Below are 23055 nucleotides of genomic sequence, written 5' to 3' on the forward strand. Positions count from 1 at the left end.
GTCTTGTCTGTAATTCTGTTACTTTTAATATATTATCATTTTGATTTTTTTTCCCAGACAAAGAAATAGAGTCTCCATCCATGGAACTTGATGGAAACGACGCTGGGGTCTACAAAACGCGGGTCAAGCAGCAATATACAATTCCAGGGCACACGGGTGGATGGCCCTTGGGGAGCACTTTTAATTTTTAGAAGGTAATGTCCTGTGTCTTTTATTTATGCCTCCTATATTCTCGTCTCCTGGCAGCTGTAAATCCAAATCCTGATAGCCTGTGATGCGAGGCGACGTGACTGGAAATGGGAATTCTTCTCAAGTGCTTTGGAGGCTCTTCTTCGACTTCTACCAAACAACCTTCCACATCAGTAGAATATCTCTGCCATCGCTTTTCTCTTTCCCAGCTTCAAAAATCCACCGACGACTTCGACGACAGCCATTTTCTCGGCCAAGGACGGCATGGCATGGCCCGGCGTACAGAGGTTGCATCTCTGTCAATGGCGAACTCAAAGATGTTATAATGAAGCGTCTCGGACGCCGATCATCGATTCCCTCATACTCAGAGGGGCTCACACTGTACAAGAACGACGTAGTGTTCATGTGCCAGCTCCACCACCCGAATCTGCTGTCTCTTGTTGGATTCTGCGATGACAAAAATGAAATGATTGTGGTCTATGAGTATGCCCCAAACGGATCACTCCACCGTTTACTCGGAAGCAAGCCGCCAACATTCTCGTGGAAGAAGAGGCTGGAAATCAGCATCGGAGTGGCGCGTGGACTGCACTACCTTCACTCCGGCACCAAACACATCATCCTTCATCGCCATATAACAGCGGCCGCCATTCTCTTGGGTGAGAACTGGGTTCCAAAACTCTCATATTTCGGGTTCTCTCCCAGAGGACCCAGGTTTTCAGCAAAGGATATGAAACCCCTCAAGATGGAATCCCTCAGGTGCCCTAATGAAGGATACACAGCTCCCGAGTGCTATGGTGGAAGTAATGTGACGTATAAAAGTGACGTCTTTTCATTTGGAGTAGTTTTGTTAGAACTCATCTGCGGAAAGACTTTATCCCAAATCAGTGAGCACGAGGGGCGTCAAGTTGAGAACATTGCAGATTTTTTCCAATTTACGCGGAGCGTAGTTAAGAAAGCACGCGATTTGGCAGGAACAGGGAGAGCTGAGGGAATTATAGATGAGAGTTTGGTGGGAGAAATAAGAAGAGACTGTTGGAAATTGTATATAGACCTAACAGGGAGTTGTTTGAGTGAAGATCCCAATGAGAGGCCTGATAAGGGAGACGTTGAAGTGCAGCTTGAATATCTATGCAGATTCAAACAGTACAACGATTCCCTGATTTAATTTCCCTTGTTGTAATGAATTACGTACCGTTCTTATAAGAGGTTTTTTAACTTTTAATTTAACTTTAAATATAATACTCTAATTTATTTTGTTTTTAATATTTATTTATTTTTTTTCAAATTAGTTCTTATAGTTAATTATACATGTTAAATATTTCATTAAATATTAAAACTAGTACATTTGATTAGTAAGAATATTTTTTTAAAAAAATAATACCTATTTATTATAAATAACTAATTTAACAAATTTTTTTAACTTATTCACATTAGTCAATTACTTGACAAATTTTCAATACTAACCAAAAGAGAGAAGGGGAGTAATTTCTCCCTTACAAAAACTGCCAGCCGAATAGTACTATCTTAATTACCAGATTTAACATTTAACTTCTTATAATTCATTTCTATACTATCGCCAGCCTTTTCCTCCTCGTGATGCATTGGATAGAGTTGGAGATTTAATTTGGGTTGGTACTTGTAAATAAGAAAAGATAATTTGTTGTTCATAGTATATTACCCAAAAAAATTTTTTTACCCCGGCCCACGCTAGGCAAGTACTACCTTTTGTTATAATTATAAGACTTCGTTTGTAGTCTATAAACAAAGTATTATAATGACTACAAACAAAGTATTATAATTAGGATACGAGAGAGTATATATTTGGCTAATTTTACACAGCTTACTAGCTTATCGCAGACGCAACAGGCATTGTCATGATATGCTTAAATTATGTTGGAAATTTCCACCAGAAAAAGGTTATACTGGCTTTCTATAACTTATGAGGCCGTTTCAAAAATGCCAGAAGAAACCCAATGATCTATACCTGGGAGTTTTATCGTTTACTGGTTTGCTTTTATGTAGCTGAACCCCTTTCTCCACGAAAAAGAAGAGGAATAAAGTGGCTTCTGCTTCTGCATCACTCACATGGGGTTGGAGAAAACCTTTTTTAATCTCCCACCTTCATTCATTCAATCCCAGATCATTATATTCTTCTCGTACTAACTTGAGAAACTCTCATCTGCCCCCAGATGTGGGACCTGTTGTTAGTATTACAGTTCAGTCTTCTCCATGCTACTGTAACCATCCCAATTATATTAATGAACTGCGTAAACTAATTATATCCGTCACATTCATAATATGTATATATTTCTATTTGTTGTTTATAATTTAACTTGATGTATATGCATATCTATATTACTATTAAAAAAATGAAATGTACCTCGACGTAGCTGAGGAGAGAAGAGGCAAGTCTGAAATTTTGTCCCTTTCGTTATTTTAATTCTTCAGCTCAGATCTTCTGGGTATCTTTTTCCCATTTACCGACGTACCTAGTAGTCCATTCAAAAGGGAAACAATACTCAGTGCGGAATTAACTGGCAGTTAATGGCCTAAGCTAAAATGGATGAAACCGACCAATACGCAAATAAATAGGTATATAGCTACAGGTCCCTGTACCAAACTTTTTGCCCTCTCATTTCCCATACATTATAATTTGTAATTTATAATTAAAAAAAAAGTAGTAGTATTATTTGTAATTGTACCAAATAGTTATACTGACCAAACAAAAAGTAAATAGCTTTGTTATAGTTAAATTGAGATCACAGCTCCTACTGCGTATAGGATAAACATTTTTTACTCTTCTGTACAGTACAGGTCATACAAAGATGCTCCCATTTTTCACTTGTACGATAAAAAGAGAGCATAGATTATCAATAATAGAAGACAACCTAACAAGCAATCTGGGATAACATCTCAACGTAAATCAAGAAACCATCTATTTATTGATCTACATGTTTTGACGTGAATGTGAATTGCTATGACTAGGTCTAACTACAATTAGAAATCAAACAGCCTTAAAGTGCAATCTTAAAAATATATACTCATTCAGTCTTAAATATGACCTAATTAATTAATTTAAGTAAGTTGAAATATTAGTTTAAATTTTTTTGAACTGATCTTTTTTATTTTTTGAGTTTCTTAAAAGACGTAGAACTGTTCTCCCTCCGCTAGGCTGAAACATTCAATTTCTTTTTAGTGAAACACAACTCGAAATAGTCAACTTTTTTCGATGAACCGATAGTACTCTTCCGGTCCTTAATATAGGACCCAATTCTTGAGTTGGTTTTGGTTCTAAATATAAGACCCATTTCTCATATTTATCAATTTTCTCTAAATTACCCCTATAGATACTCTCTCAACCATAATTAAGTAGAAGAGGGAGAGGGGGTATTAAGAAAGATGATTATGGTGTTTTAGGAAAAATGTGTCACTTTTCTTATAATTAACCAACTTACCTAACTTCCTTAATCTAATCAAATTTGTTAAATGGGTCTTATATTAAGGACCGGAGGAGTAATAAAAAACTAAAACGTGGAAGGATTTCACTTTGGAAAGATGGATCCTCGCCAACAGGAACTGAAGCTGGGCTTCAACAATGGCGGCATCTCGTCAGAACGAAGGTAAGACGGCCGGAGTAAAGACCACACGTGTGACGTTAGCTAGCTTCTTAATTAGTAGTAATTCTCCATCCATGATGAAAACGACGCTGGGCTGTCCAAAACGCGGATAGCCAAACCGCAGTTCCCCCGCGTTTGGGTGGACCCATTTCCCTCGCACTGAAAAGTCATCGTCTTGTGTCTCTTAAAAATCCAAGTCATCTTCTGGGGATTAGAAGCCTTCTGAAGTGTTTTGGGGGTTCTCCATGACAAAATGAAAGGATTGTGGTTTATGATTAAGAAAAATAAGTACGGAACTGAAGCTGGGCTTCAACGATGAAGGCATCTCGTAAGAACGTGAGTAAGACGGCCGGAGCCAAGACGATATGAGCTTCTTAACTACTAATTCTCTGTTAACTAATTACAGGATCTCTATCCATGATTATGAAAACGACGCTGAAGTCAACGAAACGCGGATCAAGCAACGCGCTAGTGGACCTGTTCTCCAGCACCTACAAACTCAATGTCTAGCGTCTCTTGATTGCCTCAAACTCAGCTGCGGGGCGACGATACAGGGAATGGGAATCCTTTACCAGTGCTTCGGAGGCTCTGGTTCACCTCGGAGAAAACAACCTTCCACGACAGTAGAAGATCTATGCCATCGCTTTTCTCTCGCGCAACTTCGAGAATCCACCGACGACTTTGACGGCAGCCGTTTTATCGGTGAAGGACCCTACGGTGTGGCATACAGGGGTTGCATCTCCATCGACGGCCAACTCAAGGATATCGCAGTGAAGCGGCTCCGACAACCAGAATCATACGGGATCTCACTGTGCAAGAACGAAATCATATTTATGTGCCAGCTACGACACCCGAATCTGTTGTCTCTTGTTGGATTTTGCGATGATCGAAATGAAATGATTGTGGTCTATGACTACGCCCCCAACCGATCACTCTATCATCAGATCCACGGAATAGACAGCAATTCGCCAATAAAGCCATGGAAGAAGAGGCTAGAAATTAGTATCGGAGTGGCGCGTGGGTTGCACTACCTTCACTCAGGAACCAAACGCACCGTCATTCATCGCCATATAACATCGGCTGCCATTCTTCTGGGCGAGAATTGGGTTCCCAAACTCGGATATTTCGGGCTCTCTTTAAAAGGACCGAAGTTCTCAGCAAGGGATGCGAAGCCCATAAAGTTGGAATCCATTGAAGGTCCCTGGGTATACACGGCTCCTGAATGCTTACGCGCCACCAATGTCACGTATAAAAGTGACGTCTTTTCATTTGGAGTAGTTTTGTTAGAACTAGTTTGCGGAAAGACTTTATCGCAAATCAGTGAGCATGAGTGGCGTCAAGTTGAGAACACTGCAGATTTTTTCCAATTTACGATGAGCGTAGTTGAGAAAGTACGTGATTTGGCAGGAACAGGAAGAGCTGAGGGAATTATTGATGAGAGTTTGGTGGGAGAAATAGGAAGAGGGTGCTGGAAATTGTATATGGACATTACAGAGAGTTGTCTGAATGAAGATCCCAATGAGAGGCCTGATATGGGAGACGTTGAAGTGCAGCTTGAACGTCTATTGCAGCTACAAGAGGATGCAGATTCTAACAATATAATGATTCCTTGATTTAATTTCTGTTATTGTAACGGACTGCATCCGCTGTTTAATACTACCTCGGATATATTTAATATAAAAATTTGTTTGATTTTTATTTTAATTTTAAATATAAGATCTCAATTTATTTTGTTTCTTATATTTATCTTCTTCTTTTTTTTAAATGTAATTCTTATAATAATGATAGTTTTAGTTAATACACTTAAATAGTAAAGATATTTTAGAAAAAAACTTTGAAAATAATGCCTAATAAATAGGACTATAAGAGTGCATATTTTTGTTTTATAATTTATAGCCAGCAACTAATGGATCAATGGTATCAGTATTAAATATAAAAAGCACCTACTTAAATTAAATTCAAATAAATCAGGTTTGACATGGCTTTAAAAGCAATTGATTTTTTGCTAAAGAAATCAGTTAAAGTGATTTTTGAAAATTCCCGAGTCAGCTTTTGACACTCATTAAAATTTGAAGTTTCTAGAACTGACTCTTCGTCTATCATCTGAACAAACTTTTATCTTTTCATAAAATTTATTTAAACATGAATCACATTACATGAATTAACTAACTTTTATCTCAAATTTCAGTTTGCAATAGTTTTGAATTGTCAGGTTTCATAAAAATTAGTACTTTTGTCAACATTAATTCAATCAAGCTAAAACATATATAGAAGGACTTCTTTCAGGAAGATGGATGTTATAAAGAACTGAAGCTGGGATTCAACAGTAGCGCCATCTTGGTAGAACACACGTGAGACTGCCGAAGGAAAGACCACAGGTGATGTGAGCTTCTCAATTACGCAGTATTAATTCCCTGTCAGTTAAGTAGAGGGCCTGTTATACTTTATATGAAAGAAATTGTGGCAGGGAGATTTTTTATTTGTTTTTAAATCTCTAAGAACTAATCTGTTATTCTCGCACACAACAGCCTCTCTCTATGATTGGTCACTCAAAAAGAGGATCAATTTCCATTGGCAAAAGTTAGATGACTTGCGCGATATTTGGATAAGGCAAAAAATACCTCTAAAAAATGTTTTTATAAAAGTCAAGATAAATTATATATATATATATATTAGGAAAAATGACAGCAAAATACCATGTGAATTTTAAAAAGATAAATAAGGCACCTAAATAAGCAAAATGACAAATAGGGCACTGGGTACCAATTTGGAATTTAGATTTTTGGCCTAATGATCGAAGTGTCCTGATTGTCTCTGAACACTAAGCAGTGTATTCATGCGATAGAGAAAGGGAGAAATTGATTTCCTTCGACGAAACTAAATCCAAGTTCCTGCAGTCACCAAAAAGGGTTCTTCGAAATCACGATGCCACCGTTGTAGGAGTAGATTGCCATCGCTGAATTTACTTACCATCGTTGAAATACATTGCCCTGTCTGAAATAACTTGCACTCCCTGAGATTGTCGCCGTCGAAGAGGTTGCTGAATTATTTGGATTGTTCATGAGTGAGTAGAAGTTGATGGCAGGATTTGGATCATTAATTTTTGTGGCTGTTTCATGGTGAAATAGGAACAGGATTATTGTATTTGAGGGTTCATATTCAGTATTTGGTGAATGATGAAGTAGAAATAAGAAAATAATGGCAAGCAATTACATAATGTAACTGCTGTCATATGCCTGCTGGTTTTTGGTAAATCCTATTACGTGAATGGTAGATTTTATTGTACATGTAGTTAATTATGAAAGTTAATAGTTCAATATTTATTGTGATGTACTTCAGGTGCACGTTCACTGAATGATTTATTTATGCTTACAAGTTGCCCTTCCGGTGAAAACAGGTTTACAAAACCCATTGAAAAAGCAGTCACTTTTACTATAAAAGTTGTAAATCCCATTATGTGTTTTGTAAAATTCAGTATGAAATTTTATTGGTGGTGAAAAGTAAGTTACTCATCCCTTGAAAATATATTGCAAAACCTATTAACAAAGCGATCACTTTTATCACAAAAGCTGTAAATCCCAGTATATGTTTTGTAAAATTCAACGTGAAATTTTATTGGTTTTTAGAAACAAGTTACCTATCCCCTGAAAACAGGTTGCAAAAGCCATTTAAGAAGTGGTCATTTTCACAATAAAAGTTGTAAATCTCACTGTGTGTTTTATAAAATTCAGCGTAAAATTTTATTGATTTTTAGAAACAAGTTGCTCATCCCCTGAAAAGAGGTTGCAAAAGCCATTTAAGAAGTGGTCATTTTCACTACGAAAGTTGTAAATCTTACTATATATTTTGTAAAATTCAGCATGAAATTTTATTGGTTTTTAGAAACAAGTTGCCAATCCCTTGAAAACATGTTGCAAAACCCATTGAAGAAGTGATTATTTGCACTACAAAAGTTGTAAATCTCACTATGTTTTTTGTCAAATTGAAATTTTATTAGTTTTTAGAAACAAGTTGCTCATCCCCTGAAAACAAGTTACAAAACCCATTGAATGAGTGATCATTTTCACTACAGAAGTTGTAAATCCCACTATATATTTTGTCAAATTTAGCGTGAAATTTTATTAGTTTTTACAAACAAGTTATTTATCTCTTGAAAACAGGTTGCAAAACTCATTAACAAAGTGGTCACTTTCACTACGAAAGTTATAAATCAAAATATGTGTTTTGTAAAATTCAGGACAAATATTTTAATAATACTAGAAAATCAAACAGTTTCACATTCTCTGAAAATGGTTTTATGCAAAGAACAGAGACAGAACCAACAAGAGGAATGCTAGGCAATAACATTTTAAGCCGTGAGGACCCATCGAAAATGCTCTATGAAGAATAATATTTAAGCTTCCTACTTGTTTATCACAGTTAGTGTTACTTCAACGACCTCTTTGACGGCGACAATCTCAGGGAGTACGAGTTCTTTCAGACAGGGCAATGTATTAACTTTCATAATTAACTACATGTATAATAAAATCTACCATTCACGTAATGGGATTTATAAAAAACCAGCAAGCGTATGACAGCAGTTACATTATGTAATTGCTTGCCACTATTTTCTTATTTCTGCTTCATTATTCACCAAATACTGAATATGAACCCTCATATGCAATAATCCTGTTCCTATTTCACCATGAAACAGCCACAAAAATTAATGATCCAAATCCTGCCATCAACTTCTACTCACTCATGAATAATCCAAATAATTCAGCAACCTCTTCAACGGCGACAATCTCAGGGAGTGCGAGTTATTTCAGACAGGGCAATGTATTTCAACGATGGTAAGTAAATTCAGTGACGGCAATCTACTCCTACAACGGTGGCATCGTGATTTCGAAGAACCCTTTTTGGTGACTGCAGGAACTTGGATTTAGTTTCGTCGAAGGAAATCAGTTTCTCTCTTTCTCTATCGTATGAATACACTGCTTAGTGTTCAGAGACAATCAAGGCAATTCGGTCATTAGGCCAAAAATCTAAATTCTAAATTGGTACCTAGTGCCCTATTTATCATTTTGTTTATTCAGGTACTTTATTTATCTTTTTAAAATTCATATGATATTTTACTGTCATTTTTCTTTTATTTTATATATAATAAAATTATTTTTAAAATCATGATTTGTTGTCACAAAAATCTCTGTGACACTAGTGGTACACAAAAGTCATGGGTGGTCATTAGTCTGATCCCTCGGGTGAAACCAACACCTAAGATGTGACCGGGAGAGGAAATTCCCTCCCTGTTTCCTCTCTATTTATAATTTTTATTATTGGATTAACATCCAATAGTTTAAACAAACTTTTATTTTCTCATAAAATTTATTTACGCATGACTCACATTACATGAATAAATTAACTTTTATCTCAAATTTGTCAGGTTTCATAAAAATTAGTGCTTTTTGTCAACATTAATTCAATCAAGCGAAAACATATAAAGAAGGACTTCTTTCAGGAGGATGGATGCAACAAAGAACTGAAGCTGGGCTTCAACAGTAGCGGCATCTTGTTAGAACACATGTAAGACTGCCGAAGGTAAGACTACAGGTGATGTGAGCTTCTCAATTACTTAGTACTCCTCCGGTTCTTAATATAAAACCTATTTAACTAATTTGATTATATTAAAGAAGTTAGGTAAGTTAGTTAATTGTAATAAATGTGACACATTTTTCCTAAAATACCATAATCATCTTTCTTAATACTTTTTCTTCCTCTTCTACTTGATTATGGTTAAGGAAGTATCCATAAGGGTAATTTAGAGAAAATTGATAAATATAAGAAATGGGTCTTATATTTAAGACCAAAACTAACTCAACAATTGGGTCCTATATTAAGGACCGGAGGAGTATTAATTCCCTGTCACTTAAGTAGAGCGTCTGTTATACTCTATGCGGAAGAAATTGTAGCAGGGAGATTTTTTATTTGTTTTTAAATCTCTAAGAACTAATCTGTTATTCTCGCACGCAACAGCCTCTCTCTATGATTGGTCACTCAAAAAGAGGATCAATTTCCATTGGCAAAAGTTAGATGACTTGCGCGATATTTGCATAAGGCAAAAAGTACATTTAAAAAATATTTTTTATAAAAATCAAAATAAATTTTTTTTACATATTTATTTTATATATCTAGTAAAAATTATGATTTGGTTTAGAAACAACTCCCAAGATGTGATGGGGAGAGAAATTCCCTCTCTATTTATTATTTTTATTATTGGATTAACAGCCAATAGTTAAAATTTAATATATTATAAAAATATTATTATAATATTAATTAAACAACAAATATATATAAGTAATTAGAAATTAATATGTATATATTTCTTTTATAGATTTGTATTAAAATATTTTATAATTTTTTTACCCTGTCCTGTCTAATTATAATAATATAATAGTATTTATTTATATAAATTAAAATTATTTATATGTTATAATAATATTATTTTAATAATAGAGATAACAAATGAAAAGAGGTGTAGAGAAAACTAAACGAAGATGATATTCTTCGAGGCTCTAATGAGAATTTTCCTACTTGTATGTGAACTTTCCGGCCTTTTGTTAGGTCTTCTATTTGTAACTTTTTCATTTTTAATGCATTATCATTTTATTTTTTTCACAAACAAAGAAATAGAGGGGTTCTGTCCGTGGAACATAATGAAACGCCGCTGGGGTCTACAAAGGCGCGGATCAAGCAATTTGCAATACTCCTCTATTCTTATTTGTAAATATAAAATAGAAAAAGAAGATTTTTTGAAAAAAATCTTTTGTATAAATATATAATATAAGATATAATATAGGGAAAATAACAGATAAAAAAGTTTGAAAATGTGAAATGCCAATTTGGAAAGCTAAAGAAATGTAATTACAGATAAGGAAGTCCTTCCCAAATTAGAATTTTGAAATTTAGTAAAATGACAAAAATACCCTTTGTCTTTTTTTTTTTTAAAAAATCTAAGCCCCTCACCGGTGGCTGGTGACTGGCCTCTGGCGGCCGCCGACCGCCTCTGGCCACCGGCACCGGCCACTGGTGTGGTGGCTGCCGATGAAGGATTTTTGTAACAATATTTTTTTTTTTGGAATGGGATAATATCATAATGTGGTTCAAAGTGGCGGGGGTGGGATTTGATCCCACAACCCCTTGGCCACTTAGGCCAACAAAAGGAAAATTGACCATTAGGCCATCAAAGATTTCTTAACCTTATAATGCAAACAAAAATATAAGTTAACGTTTTTACTGTGACTCCAGCGCGTGACAACAATTTATTTGAGGATGACAAGTCTTAATTGAGAGATAACGAGTCTAAATTTAATATTAACAAAGCAACTTTTTCTTATACATAACAAGTATTAGCATGTACATTAACTAAAAATGACCATAATTGATTTAAAAACGACACGTCTTTACTAAAAAATGACAAGTCTAAACTTGATACAACAAGGCAACTTTTTCTTATACATAACAAGAAATAGCATGTACGTTAATTAAAAATAACCATAATTTATTTGAAAATAACACGTCTTTATTGGAAAATGACAAGTCGAAACTTGATATTAACAAGATAACTTTTTCTTATACATAACAAGAAATACAAGGCAACTTTTTCTTATACATAACAAGAAATACCAAATAAATTGTTGTCATTTTCCAGTAAAGACGTGTTATTTTCAAATAAATTATGGTCATTTTTAATTAACGTACATGCTATTTCTTGTTATGTATAAGAAAAAGTTGCCTTGTTAGTATCAAGTTTAGACTTGTTATTTTTCAGTAAAGACGTGTCGTTTTTAAATCAATTATGGTCATTTTTAGTTAACGTACATGCTGATACCTGTTATGTATAAGAAAAAGTTGCTTTGTTAATGTTAAATTTAGACTTGTTATTTCTCAATTAAGATTTGTCATCTTCAAATAAATTGTTGTCACGCGCTGGAGTCATAGTAAAAGAGTTAACTTATATTTTTGTTTGCATTATAAGGTTGAGAAATTTTTGATGACCCAATGGCCATCTTCCCTTTTGTTGGCCTAAGTGGCCAAGGGATTGTGGGATCAAATCCCACCCCTGCCACTTTAAACCATATTATCCCATTCAAAAAAAAAATATTGTTACAAAAATCCTTCATCGACAACCACCACACCAGTGGCCTTACCGGTGGCCAGAGGCAGTCAGCGGCCGCTGGAGGCCAGTCGCCGGCCACCGGTGAGGGGCTGAGATTTTTAAAAAAAACAAAAGAAGATAAAAAGCATTTTTTTCATTTCACTAAATTTCAAAATTTTAATTTGGAAAGGACTTCCCTATCTATAATTATATTTCCTTAACATCCCAAATTGGCATTTCACATTTTCAAATTTTTTTATCTGTCATTTTCTCTATAATATATATTAAATAAAAATAAAATTAAAAAGATATTAGAAGTGAGAGAGGAGGATACAATTTCACCGCACATGGGTGGACCCTTCCCTTAGCACTTTTAAAAGTCAATGTCCTTTGTCTTTTGTTTATGCCTCGTGTATTCTTGTCTCCTCGCAGCTCTAAATCCAAGTCTTGATCGCCAGCAATACAAGGATTGGAATGTGAATTCTTCTCAAGTGCTTTTGGTCTAAACTATAATTTCAGATTATTTTTTAAAAATTCAGATTATTTTTTTAAAATTAATATTGTGGTGACGTCCCACTTAAATCATGGTCAAATTTATTTGAAATTGATTTTTTTTTGGGTTCCTCTTCCATGAGGTGGAAATATTTTTTTTTTATGAAACACGTAACTCGAAATGATTAGTTTTCTTTAATGAATCGATAGTAATAAATGATCTTGAGTTGAGCGGTTATACTGATCTAGTATTTAAAAAAAAAACACACACACACACTTAAGGTTGGATGAAAAAAATATCGTTTGATATGGGTTTAGAGGCAATTAACTTTAAAAGAAGTTGAAGTGACTCCTATTTAAGTTTCTAGTTTTGACTTTGATCTGAACATTTGGAAATTACCTTTTTAACATATCATCTAAATAAATCTTTGTAAAACTAACTTTTTAACAAAAAATTATTCGCATATAAATCACATCACACATTAATTTTGATCTCAAACATAGGTTTTTAAAAGGGACGTAATAAAAGCTACTTATTTCAACATTCATCCCAATTCCAAACAAGGCGAAACAGAAGGATTTTCTCTCGGGAAGATGGATGCTGTTGGCGGCAGCAAAGGAGGAACAGCAAATCCGGTTCGAGTCGCGTCACAAGGACACTGTCCTTGAGAGATATTCCGGAGCCCCTCGGTGTAACAGGCAGCGGCACTCCCCAGGATCAAACGAACCCTTCCTGCGAAGCAAGGTAGCAGAACAGCGAAAGCGATTGTAACAGGAAACACAGCGGGAGAGAAGGGAAGAGGATGGAACAGTGTCCCTTCACGCTGCCTGGACAGTCCCTTATATAGGCGCGAATGGCCACATCCCGGAGGACGCATCCCTCTGTTTCGCCGAGCGGGTACGACCGAAGCAACGTAAGGTTCCGTTGGAGACGGAACGACGCGAACGTTGGTGCACACAACGTTCGCCTACACCCCGCGAGACGCGTCCGGTCGGCCACAAAACGAAACAGTAAGCCTCTTGACTTTTAACAGGTCCAAAATAAGGCTTTTCTGGTAAGCATAATTTTATTAAAAAATATTCAACAAAGTTTAAAATAATTTTCGTAAAATGAGGCTTTACCGCGTTTAATTCACGCGCAGGGGGGGAAATCGCCGGTTTACAACTGCGTTTCCCTCCTGGTGGCCTGTTGTTGTGTGCGCGAGGCCCACTTCCCTCTTGGCCCATTTACCCCCCCAAGGATGCTTGATCTCATTTATACACTTAGACTTCTTCTCATCTTTCCCATGTGGGACTTTATTTGACACACATATTGCATTATTTCACAACAATCCCCCACATGTGTCAAATAAAGAGCCAGAGTTACACACATGGGTATAATCATTGTATCTAGTGGTTCTTGCGACTATGAACTAGACCTAGACTGATAACACTTAGTACACAGAGATGCCAGTGAAGCCTGCTTCTATGAACTGTCATCTCTTCGGCGTGTACTAGAGGCATTAAAAGTCAGATTATACCCCCACATTTCCGCTGTTAACGACGGTTTTGCGCGTTATAACGGCCGTGCGCGTGCCTGGTGCATAACGAATGCTCTAGAGATTTTGCCATGATCTCATAGGAGCGGCCCCACTCCACATTCGTAGAGGTGATTTCATTTAAGTGTACCTGCACTGAATACACCATCCCGTAGGATTTGAAATCATTAAGAGCTTTGCTCAACCCTCCAATATGCAATCTAGCACTTTCTCACACATCATAGGAAGGGACTAGTAATTTTGGTTTAGTGCTAGCAGTACTAACGAGCGACTTGTTCTTACCCATTGAACCTTCTTCATGGGATCACCAATCACAAAGGTTGGGTTGCCATCGCTGTCGTAATCATACTGGCTTTAGTCCCATTCCCCTCGATGTTTCGATAATTTGTTTCCTCCCTAGGGGTTTTGTTAATGGATCTGCTAGGTTCATTTCTGACCTCACAAAATCGATTGAGATCACCTCGTCCTTTAGCAGCTGCCTTAAAATATTGTGTCTCAATCGAATGTGTCTGCTTTTGCCATTAAATGTTTTATTTTTGGCCGTGGCTATTGATGCCTGGTTATCACAGTGTAATGATATTGATGGCGTTGGCTTGTCTCCCAATGGGATATTTGCTAAGAAGTTTTTCAACCACTCAGCCTCTGTACCAGCCAATTCCATAGCAACTAACTCAGAATCCCTTGAGGATCGAGTTATGATGCTTTGTTTGGCTGACTTCCAAGTGACAGCTCCACCACCAAATGTAAAAACATAACCGCTAGTGGACTTTGTCTCGTCTGAATCTGAGATCCAATTAGCATCACTGTATCCTTCTAATACAGCGGGAAATCCACTATATAGTATACCATAATTCATGGTACCCTTCAGATATCGTAATAATCTCTTCAGAGCTTCCCAATGTTCACTGCCTGGACAGTGAGTATATCTGCTCAATCTGCACACAGCATATGCTATGTCTGGCCTGGTATAATTCATCAAGTGCAACAGACTCCCAATAATCTGTGCATACATAGATTGAGCAATCGGATCTCCTTTATGCTTCTTTAGATGCACACTAGCATCATAAGGGGTACTCAAAGGAGTTTCATCATAATGTTCAAACTTTCTCAGTATTTTCTCAACATAATGTTCCTGAGAAAGTAAGATGCCATTTTCATTTCTTGTGATTTTAACACCTAGGATTATTTTTGCTTCACCCAGATCTTTCATATCAAAATTTGAATTAAGAAACATTTTTGTTTCAAGCACCACATTCATACTGGTTCCAAAAATAAGCATATCATCCACATATAAACAAATAATCACACAATCATTATTCATAACTTTGGTATAAACACATCTTTCTACTTCGACAGTAGAGAAACCACCACTCATTAAAACTTGATCTAACTTCTCATGCCATTGTTTGGGTGCTTGTTTTAAGCCATATAGAGATTTTACTAACTTACATACTTTGTTTTCTTGCCCAGGAACAGCACACCCTTCAGGTTGTACCATATAAATTTCCTCTTCTAAATCACCATTTAGAAATGCTGTTTTGACATCCATTTGATGTATAAATAGCTTATGAATTGATGCTAAAGCAATAAGGATTCTAACAGATGATATCCTTGTAACAGGAGAGAATGTATCAAAATAATCAATATTTTCCTTTTGGGTAAAACCCTTAGCTACAAGCCGTGCTTTGTATTTATCTATGGTTCCATCAGGAAAATATTTTTTCCTAAAGACCCATTTGCAACCTATAGGTTTTGCTCCTGAAGGCAAGTCTACCAAAACCCAAGTTTTATTTTTATTTAAGGAGTCTATTTCATCTTTAATTGCTTCTTTCCAAAGCTCTGCATCCGGAGAAGAGATTGCTTCATAAAAGTTTCTAGGTTCATTTTGTACTAAAAATGTGTAAAAATCATCTCCAAAGGATGTTTCCTTTCTCTGTCTTTTACTTCTCCGTAATTCTTCAGTCAAAACTTGATTTGTTTTTTCTTGGAAAGAGGCAGAAGGATTTTCAACACCTTTGGGAATATGCTCAACTTTTAATGGAAAAATGTTTTCAAAAAATTCAGCATCCTTTGTTTCAGTAATTGTGTTTTGGTTCAAAACTAAAAAACGATAAGCAGCACTTTGTTGAGCATAACCAATAAACATACAGTCAACAGTTTTAGAACCAATTTTCCTTTTCTTAAAATCAGGCAATAAAACTTTTGCAAGGCACCCCCACACTTTCAAATATTTAAGATTAGGTACAAAACCTTTCCACAACTCATAAGGTGTTTTGTTAGTTTTCCTATGAGGTATTCTATTTTGTAAAAAGCAAGCAGATAACAAGGCTTCACCCCATAAGTTATCAGGTGCACCAGAACTCACAAGCAAAGCATTCATCATCTCTTTTAAAGTTCTATTTTTCCTTTCTGCAACTCCATTAGATTCAGGTGAGTAAGGAGGTGTTACTTCATGTATTATTCCCTCTTTTTCACAAAAATCATTTAGTAATAAATATTCTCCTCCTCTATCAGATCTAACTCTTTTAATTTTCCTATTTAGTTGATTTTCTACCTCTGCCTTATATAAGATAAATTTTTCAAAGGCTTCATCTTTATTTCTTAACAGGTACACCCTAGTGTATCTAGAATAATCATCAATGAAAGTGATATAGTATCTTTTACCACCTCTAGTCTCTGTTTGTTTCAAATCACCTAAATCAGTATGTATTAATGACAATAACTCAGTCTCTCTTTGTGTAGGAAAATGTGATTTTTTCGTCATTTTGGTTTCTGCACAAATTTCGCATTTACCAATATTATTACTTTTAGTTTCAGAAATTAATTTAAGGTGTTGCAACCTTTTGATGTATTTCCTATTAATATGCCCTAATCTAGCATGCCATAGATCATAAGAATCAACCAAGTAAACAGAAGAAGATGCATTATCATTCATATCGACACTCAGTACAAAGAGACCTTGATTACAGTAACCCTTCCCCACAAGAACATTGTTCTTTGTCATCACAATTTTGTCAGACTCAAATGACACTTTCACCCCAGCCTTTCCCAAGAGAGCCACAGAAATTAAATTTGCTCTCATATCGGGCACGTACAGAACATCATTTAGCACTAGAGACTTCCCAGATGTGAGTTTCAGCACCACTTTTCCCTTTCCCTGAACCTTTGCAGTTCGGGAGTCAGCGAGATAAATTTGATCTTCCCCTTCTTCGAAGGAGGTATACATTTCCCTGTTTGCACATATGTGCTTGGTAGCCCCAGAGTCTACCACCCATTTTCTCACATCAGAGATGAGGAGGGCCTGAGAAAGCATTGCAGCAATTACTTCATCATTGTCGCTGTCATCTCCTTCAACCAAATTCACATTTGGCTTGGGAGGATTTTCATCCTTTTGAAAACTTCCCTTAGCCCTCTTCCTGCACTGTGCTGCATAATGTCCAGGTTTGCCACAAACAAAACAATTGCCCTTCTTCTTGAATTTGGAGTTAGTGCCTTTGGGTTTGTAATCAGGTTTCTTATTTTTCTGTTTCTTTGAGTTAGGGTCGTACCTCTTGTTGCGTGGTTTTGTTTCCACTAGGTTTGCTTTGGCAGCCGTCTCTTTCTCTTTCGCTGCTTGTATTGTCCTTCTGTTGGTATCTTCAATGATGATGTGAGTGATCAAGCCGGTAAGCGACAATTGTTTCTGTTTATGCTTGAGTTGTTGTTTGTAGTTGTTCCATGAGGTTGGTAGCTTTTCAATCAGGACCCCAGCGATGAACTCGTCAGGAAGATTGATCTTTTCAGCCCGAAGTTCCTCCAGTAATTTGTGGTATTCATTGATTTGAAGCTTGATGTCTTTGTCATCGGTCATCTCCCACCTATAGAAGTTTCCGACCACAAATTTCTGCTTCCCAGCGTCCTCAGCAGTATATTTGAGAACCAATGATTCCCATATTTGCTTGGCCTCTTTGTAGACGCTGTAGATGTCAAACAGATCATTAGAGAGTGTACTGATCAAGGTGTGCCTGCATACTTTGTTGGCCTGGTGCCACATATCCTTCTGTCCTTGATCAGCATCTGCAGCAGGTTCTGATTGAGTTAGCGCATTGACAACTCCATGCATGTCCAGAATTGTGTAGACACGTTCTTGCCACCGCCTAAAGTTGCTTCCATCGAACATTTCTATCTTGGATGTGTCAGGGAATGGCCTAGGAAGCGGTATGGCTGCCGGGACGTTCAGGGGAACGCTGACAGGAACAGCACTGGAGCCAGCAGCGTCGTTGTTTGCAGCCATTGTTCAGGATATCTCTCAAGATTGTTGGCGGCAGCAAAGGAGGAACAGCAAATCCGGTTCGAGTCGCGTCACAAGGACACTGTCCTTGAGAGATATTCCGGAGCCCCTCGGTGTAACAGGCAGCGGCACTCCCCAGGATCAAACGAACCCTTCCTGCGAAGCAAGGTAGCAGAACAGCGAAAGCGATTGTAACAGGAAACACAGCGGGAGAGAAGGGGAAGAGGATGGAACAGTGTCCCTTCACGCTGCCTGGACAGTCCCTTATATAGGCGCGAATGGCCACATCCCCAGAGGACGCATCCCTCTGTTTCGCCGAGCGGGTACGACCGAAGTAACGTAAGGTTCCGTTGGAGACGGAACGACGCGAACGTTGGTGCACACAACGTTCGCCTACACCCCGCGAGATGCGTCCGGTCGGCCACAAAACGAAACAGTAAGCCTCTTGACTTTTAACAGGTCCAAAATAAGGCTTTTCTGGTAAGCATAATTTTATTAAAAAATATTCAACAAAGTCTAAAATAATTTTCGTAAAATGAGGCTTTACCGCGTTTAATTCACGCGCAGGGGGAGAAATCGCTGGTTTACAACTGCGTTTCCCTCCTGGTGGCCTGTTGTTGTGTGCGCGAGGCCCACTTCCCTCTTGGCCCATTTACCCCCCCAAGGATGCTTGATCTCATTTATACACTTAGACTTCTTCTCATCTTTCCCATGTGGGACTTTATTTGACACACATATTGCATTATTTCACAACAGATGCTTGCTACAAAGAAGAGAAGCTGGGCTTCAACAATGGCGGCATATCTATCGTCAGAACGCATGGAGGAGGACCAGAGCTAAGACGCCACATGTGATGTGAGCTTTTTAATTATTACTCTTCTAGTTCTAAATATAAGAGTTTTTTATACTATAAATTACGCTACGAAAGAAAGCCCAAGGGAAGGAGTACTAATATTCTCTGTGAATTAAGTAGAGGGACTCTATCCGTGAAACTTCATGGAAACGACGCTGGGCTCTACAAAACGCGGATCAAGGACTTTCTCAGTCTGTGTCTCGTATCTTTTATGTCTCCTACATTCTCGTCTCCTCACAGCACTTGCAAATCCAATTACGTAGCTGCGAGGCGACGTTTCTGGGAATGGGATCCTTCTCAACTGCTTCGGAGGCTCTACTTCAACATCTAGGAAGCAACCTTCCACTTCAGTGGAATATCTCTGCCAGCGCTTTTCTCTCGCCCAGCTTCGAAAATCCACCAATGACTTCAGCGAAAGCCACTTTCTGCGCCAAGGCCAGCATGGTCCGGTGTACAGGGGCTCCATCTCCATCAACGGCCAACTGAAAGATATTACAGTGAAGCGTCTGGGAGCCGGTTCCTCAAAAGGTCTCGCTCTGTACAAGAACGACGTCCTGTTTATGAGCCAGCTCCACCACCCGAATCTGCAGCCTCTGGTTGGATTCTGCGACGATAAAAATGAAATGATTGTGGTGTATGAGCATGCCCCAAAAACGGATCACTCCGGGATCTACTTGGGAGCAAGCCGCCCACGTTATGGTGGAAGAAGAGGCTGGAAATCAGCATTGGAGTGGCGCGTGGACTGCACTACCTTCACTCTGGAACTAAACGCATCATCATTCATCGCCATATAATATCGGCTTGCATTCTTTTGGGCGAGAACTGGGTTCCCAAACTCTCCTATTTCGGGTTCTCTCTAAGAGGACACAAGTTTTCAGCAAAGGATATGAAACCCCTCAGTCTGGAATCGGTCGAGGGCCCTAAGGGATACATATCTCCGGAGTGCTTCGGCGGCAGTAACGTCACATACAAATGCGACGTTTATTCATTTGGAGTAGTTTTGTTAGAACTCATTTGCGGAAAGACTTTATCTCAAATCAGTGAGCTTGAGGGGCGTCAGGTTGAGAATACTGCAGATTTTTTCCGATTCACGCTGAGCTTGGTTGAGAAAGTACGTAATTGGGCGGGAACAGGAAGAGCTGAGGGAATTATTGATGACACTTTGGTGGGACAAATAGCAGCAGAGTGCTCGAAATTGTATTTGGACATTGCAGAGAGTTGCTTGAGTGAGGATGATAATGAGAGGCCCGACATGGGAGATGTTGAAGTTCAACTTGAACGGCTATTACAGCTGCAAGAGGAAGCAGATTCTAACAATGCTTCCTTGTGATTTAATTTCTCTTGTTTGAATCTTTTCCATACTTGTTTGTGTTTCGGTTGGCTTTAAAGGAGGAGAAGAAAGACTAAGGAAAGAGATTTTAATATTACGTCCTACCCCATTTAGATTAGCTGTTGATGGCTCTTTGCAAAATTTGCAAGATGTTGAATAAAAAAATATGATTATAATTGATATTTAATATATAAAATTATAATTTTGTAATTATCAAAACTTTCTTATTTGAAGGATTGTAATAACATTTTAGAAACACCAATATATCTATATTAAAATTTATCGAAGTGTCTAATGAGAAAATAGTGAAATTTTATCCTATCGTTCCTTACTAGATTCTTAAAATTTAACCTCTCATAATTTATTTCTATATTATTATCAGTCTTTTCCATCTCTTGATATCTTGGTTATAGTCAAGGTAAAAAAAACCGGGCTAGACTGATCGATTCAACTGAAAAACTAGTTTGGTTTGGTTTGCTTGTTAGATCGGATATGAAACGAACCGGCAACAAATAGGTTAAACCAGTAAAAATCAGTTTTAAAACAGGTAACCGCTGGCTGAATTGAGTTTCCCGTTTTTTCTTTTTTTCATGTCTCAGGAAGGAAGAAAAGGAAAAGGAGGAGAGTCACAGTAAAACATATCAGATTTGAGAAGAAAAGTAAGGAGGAGGAAGAGCAGGACCAGAAGGAGAGATAAAGAATAAGAGAGTAACTTGCCGATTGTTTTCATAGAGAGCCACGTCTGTGCTAAGTTTTGCTTGCTGAAACCCATTGAAACCCATTGAAGAAGTGAGTCTTTCAGAGAGAAAGAGAGAGGAAAGGAAAAGAGAAAAATGCAAAAGCAAAATTTTAAAAAAGAAGAGAGAGGATTGTCGAAAGCTACTACATCTTGGTTTTGGATAATAATAAAGTGAAAAGCTTGATGCAGAGTGTTAATGAGCCTCTGTATGTATAGGCTCTATTTTGCAGGTCTAGAGTAACTTTTTCTCTCTTGGTGCAGAGTGTTAATGAGCCGCTGTATGTATAGGCTCTATTTTATAGGTCTAGAGTAACTTTTTCTCTCTCTTTTTTCAGCGAAGGATATGAGACCCCTCAAGTCGGAATCCCTCAAGCGCCCTAATGACGTATACACAGCTCCTGAGTGCTATGGTGGGAGTAATGTGACATCAATTCATTTGGAGTAGTTTTATTATAACTCATCCGCGGAAACTTTATCCCAAATCAGTGAGCATGAGGGGCGTCAAGTTGAGAACACTGCAGATTTTTTCCAATTTACGTGGAGCGTAGCTAAGAAAGTACGCGATTTGGCAGGAACAAGAAATAATGAGGGAGTTGTTGATGATGAGAGTTTGGCGGGAGAAATAGGAGGAGAATGTTGGCAATTGCTTGAAGCTTCCGCCATACTTGTTTGTGTCTCTGTTTCGTTTGATTTAGCATATTATTATGAGGCATGACTATTAACTTTTACCGTGAAGTTTAGTGACATATTAAACGTATACGTCCGTACAAAAAGTAAAGTTATTTGTCGGGAGAATTACAGTCGAATCCCAAGAAAGGGATTCAATTATATCCAAAAATTTATTAACAACTAAAACGTATATAATAACAAGTTTCAGAGTAGGTAATAACAATACTTTTATACTGGTCACTTATCATTAAAATTTTTTGATAATTAAATTCCTTCTTTGAATTCTCTCCTAATTGTATTGGAAAAAGGAAGAGTAGGCAATGTTAGAGTTCATTAAAAGAATATGACATTAGTCAAGTTAGTGACACATTAAACGTATATATGTTCCCTGGTGGGCATAAAAGGACGCATTGCAGTGGTGCATCGTTAATACTCCCTCCGGTCCATTATATGAGACATTAGTTAAGTTTTTTTCACAAATAAAAAAATGTAGTCAAATTATCAAATAAGTTTTAAATTGATATCTATTTTATTCTTATTAGAGAAAGAATGTGATTGCTACTACTAATTAATACTACCTCCAGTCTTTAATATAAGCACTAGTTCATTAATTTGGATAGATTAAGAAAATTTATCAAGTTAGTTACATATAATAAATAGTTATTATTTTTTTTTAAGATATCCTTGCCAATAATATATATTACCTTGAATTACTATTTGATGAAACATTTAATATGTATAACTATTACAAGGACTATATTGAAAAAATGGATAAATATAAAAAATAAAGTGAATTGGAGTTTTAAATTTAGAACCAAACTGAAAGTCAAACGAGCTCTTATATTAAGTATCGGAAGTAGTATATATATAGCTTGAATTTCTTTTCTTTTCTTTTCTTTTCTTTTTTTTGCAAAAATATGTAGTTAGACTTATAGAAAATATCTTCACTAATTAAATATATTAGTTAGAATTATTATTATTATAAAGACAGAAAAAATAGATAAATATGAAGGAAAAAATAAATTGATATCTTCTACGGAGTAAAAGTCAAATTAATTCAGCAAATATTCTCTATGGATTTAGTGGAGGGACTCTATCCATGAAACTTATGACAACGACGCTGAGCTCCAGATAGCAATTTTTTATTATTCCCCAATTAATTTAAAATTTATAATAAGCATGGGAAGGAGTACAATATTATTGTACTGTGGCATCCTTAGTTTT

At 36.9% G+C, this 23055-nt stretch overlaps 4 protein-coding genes across 4 annotated transcripts; all 4 read left to right on the forward strand.

Annotated features, from left to right (window-relative positions):
• The first annotated feature begins 274 nt into the window (after positions 1-274).
• On the forward strand, positions 275-1354 carry LOC114754817 (receptor-like protein kinase ANXUR1). The gene has a single exon (XM_028943653.1). The coding sequence runs from the start codon at positions 275-277 to the stop codon at positions 1352-1354; it is 1080 nt and encodes a 359-aa protein (XP_028799486.1).
• Positions 1355-3744: 2390 nt separating this feature from the next.
• On the forward strand, positions 3745-5419 carry LOC114754822 (receptor-like protein kinase ANXUR1). The gene is made up of 2 exons (XM_028943664.1): positions 3745-3809; positions 4213-5419. Exons 1-2 carry the CDS (start codon positions 3745-3747, stop codon positions 5417-5419), a joined length of 1272 nt encoding a protein of 423 aa, XP_028799497.1.
• A 13099-nt stretch (positions 5420-18518) lies between these two features.
• Positions 18519-19887, forward strand: LOC114754830 (probable receptor-like protein kinase At5g38990). Its single transcript, XM_028943674.1, has 2 exons — positions 18519-18563; positions 19357-19887. The coding sequence occupies exons 1-2, from the start codon at positions 18519-18521 to the stop codon at positions 19885-19887; spliced, it is 576 nt and encodes a 191-aa protein (XP_028799507.1).
• A 92-nt stretch (positions 19888-19979) lies between these two features.
• LOC114754836 (receptor-like protein kinase ANXUR1) lies at positions 19980-20423 on the forward strand. The gene has a single exon (XM_028943681.1). It carries the CDS (start codon positions 19980-19982, stop codon positions 20421-20423), a length of 444 nt encoding a protein of 147 aa, XP_028799514.1.
• Positions 20424-23055: the final 2632 nt, after the last annotated feature.

Source organism: Neltuma alba, unplaced genomic scaffold, assembly GCF_004799145.2.
Source record: "Neltuma alba isolate B1F8T4 unplaced genomic scaffold, ASM479914v2 tig00001301_pilon, whole genome shotgun sequence".
In the NCBI taxonomy this organism is placed as follows: Eukaryota; Viridiplantae; Streptophyta; class Magnoliopsida; order Fabales; family Fabaceae; genus Neltuma; species Neltuma alba.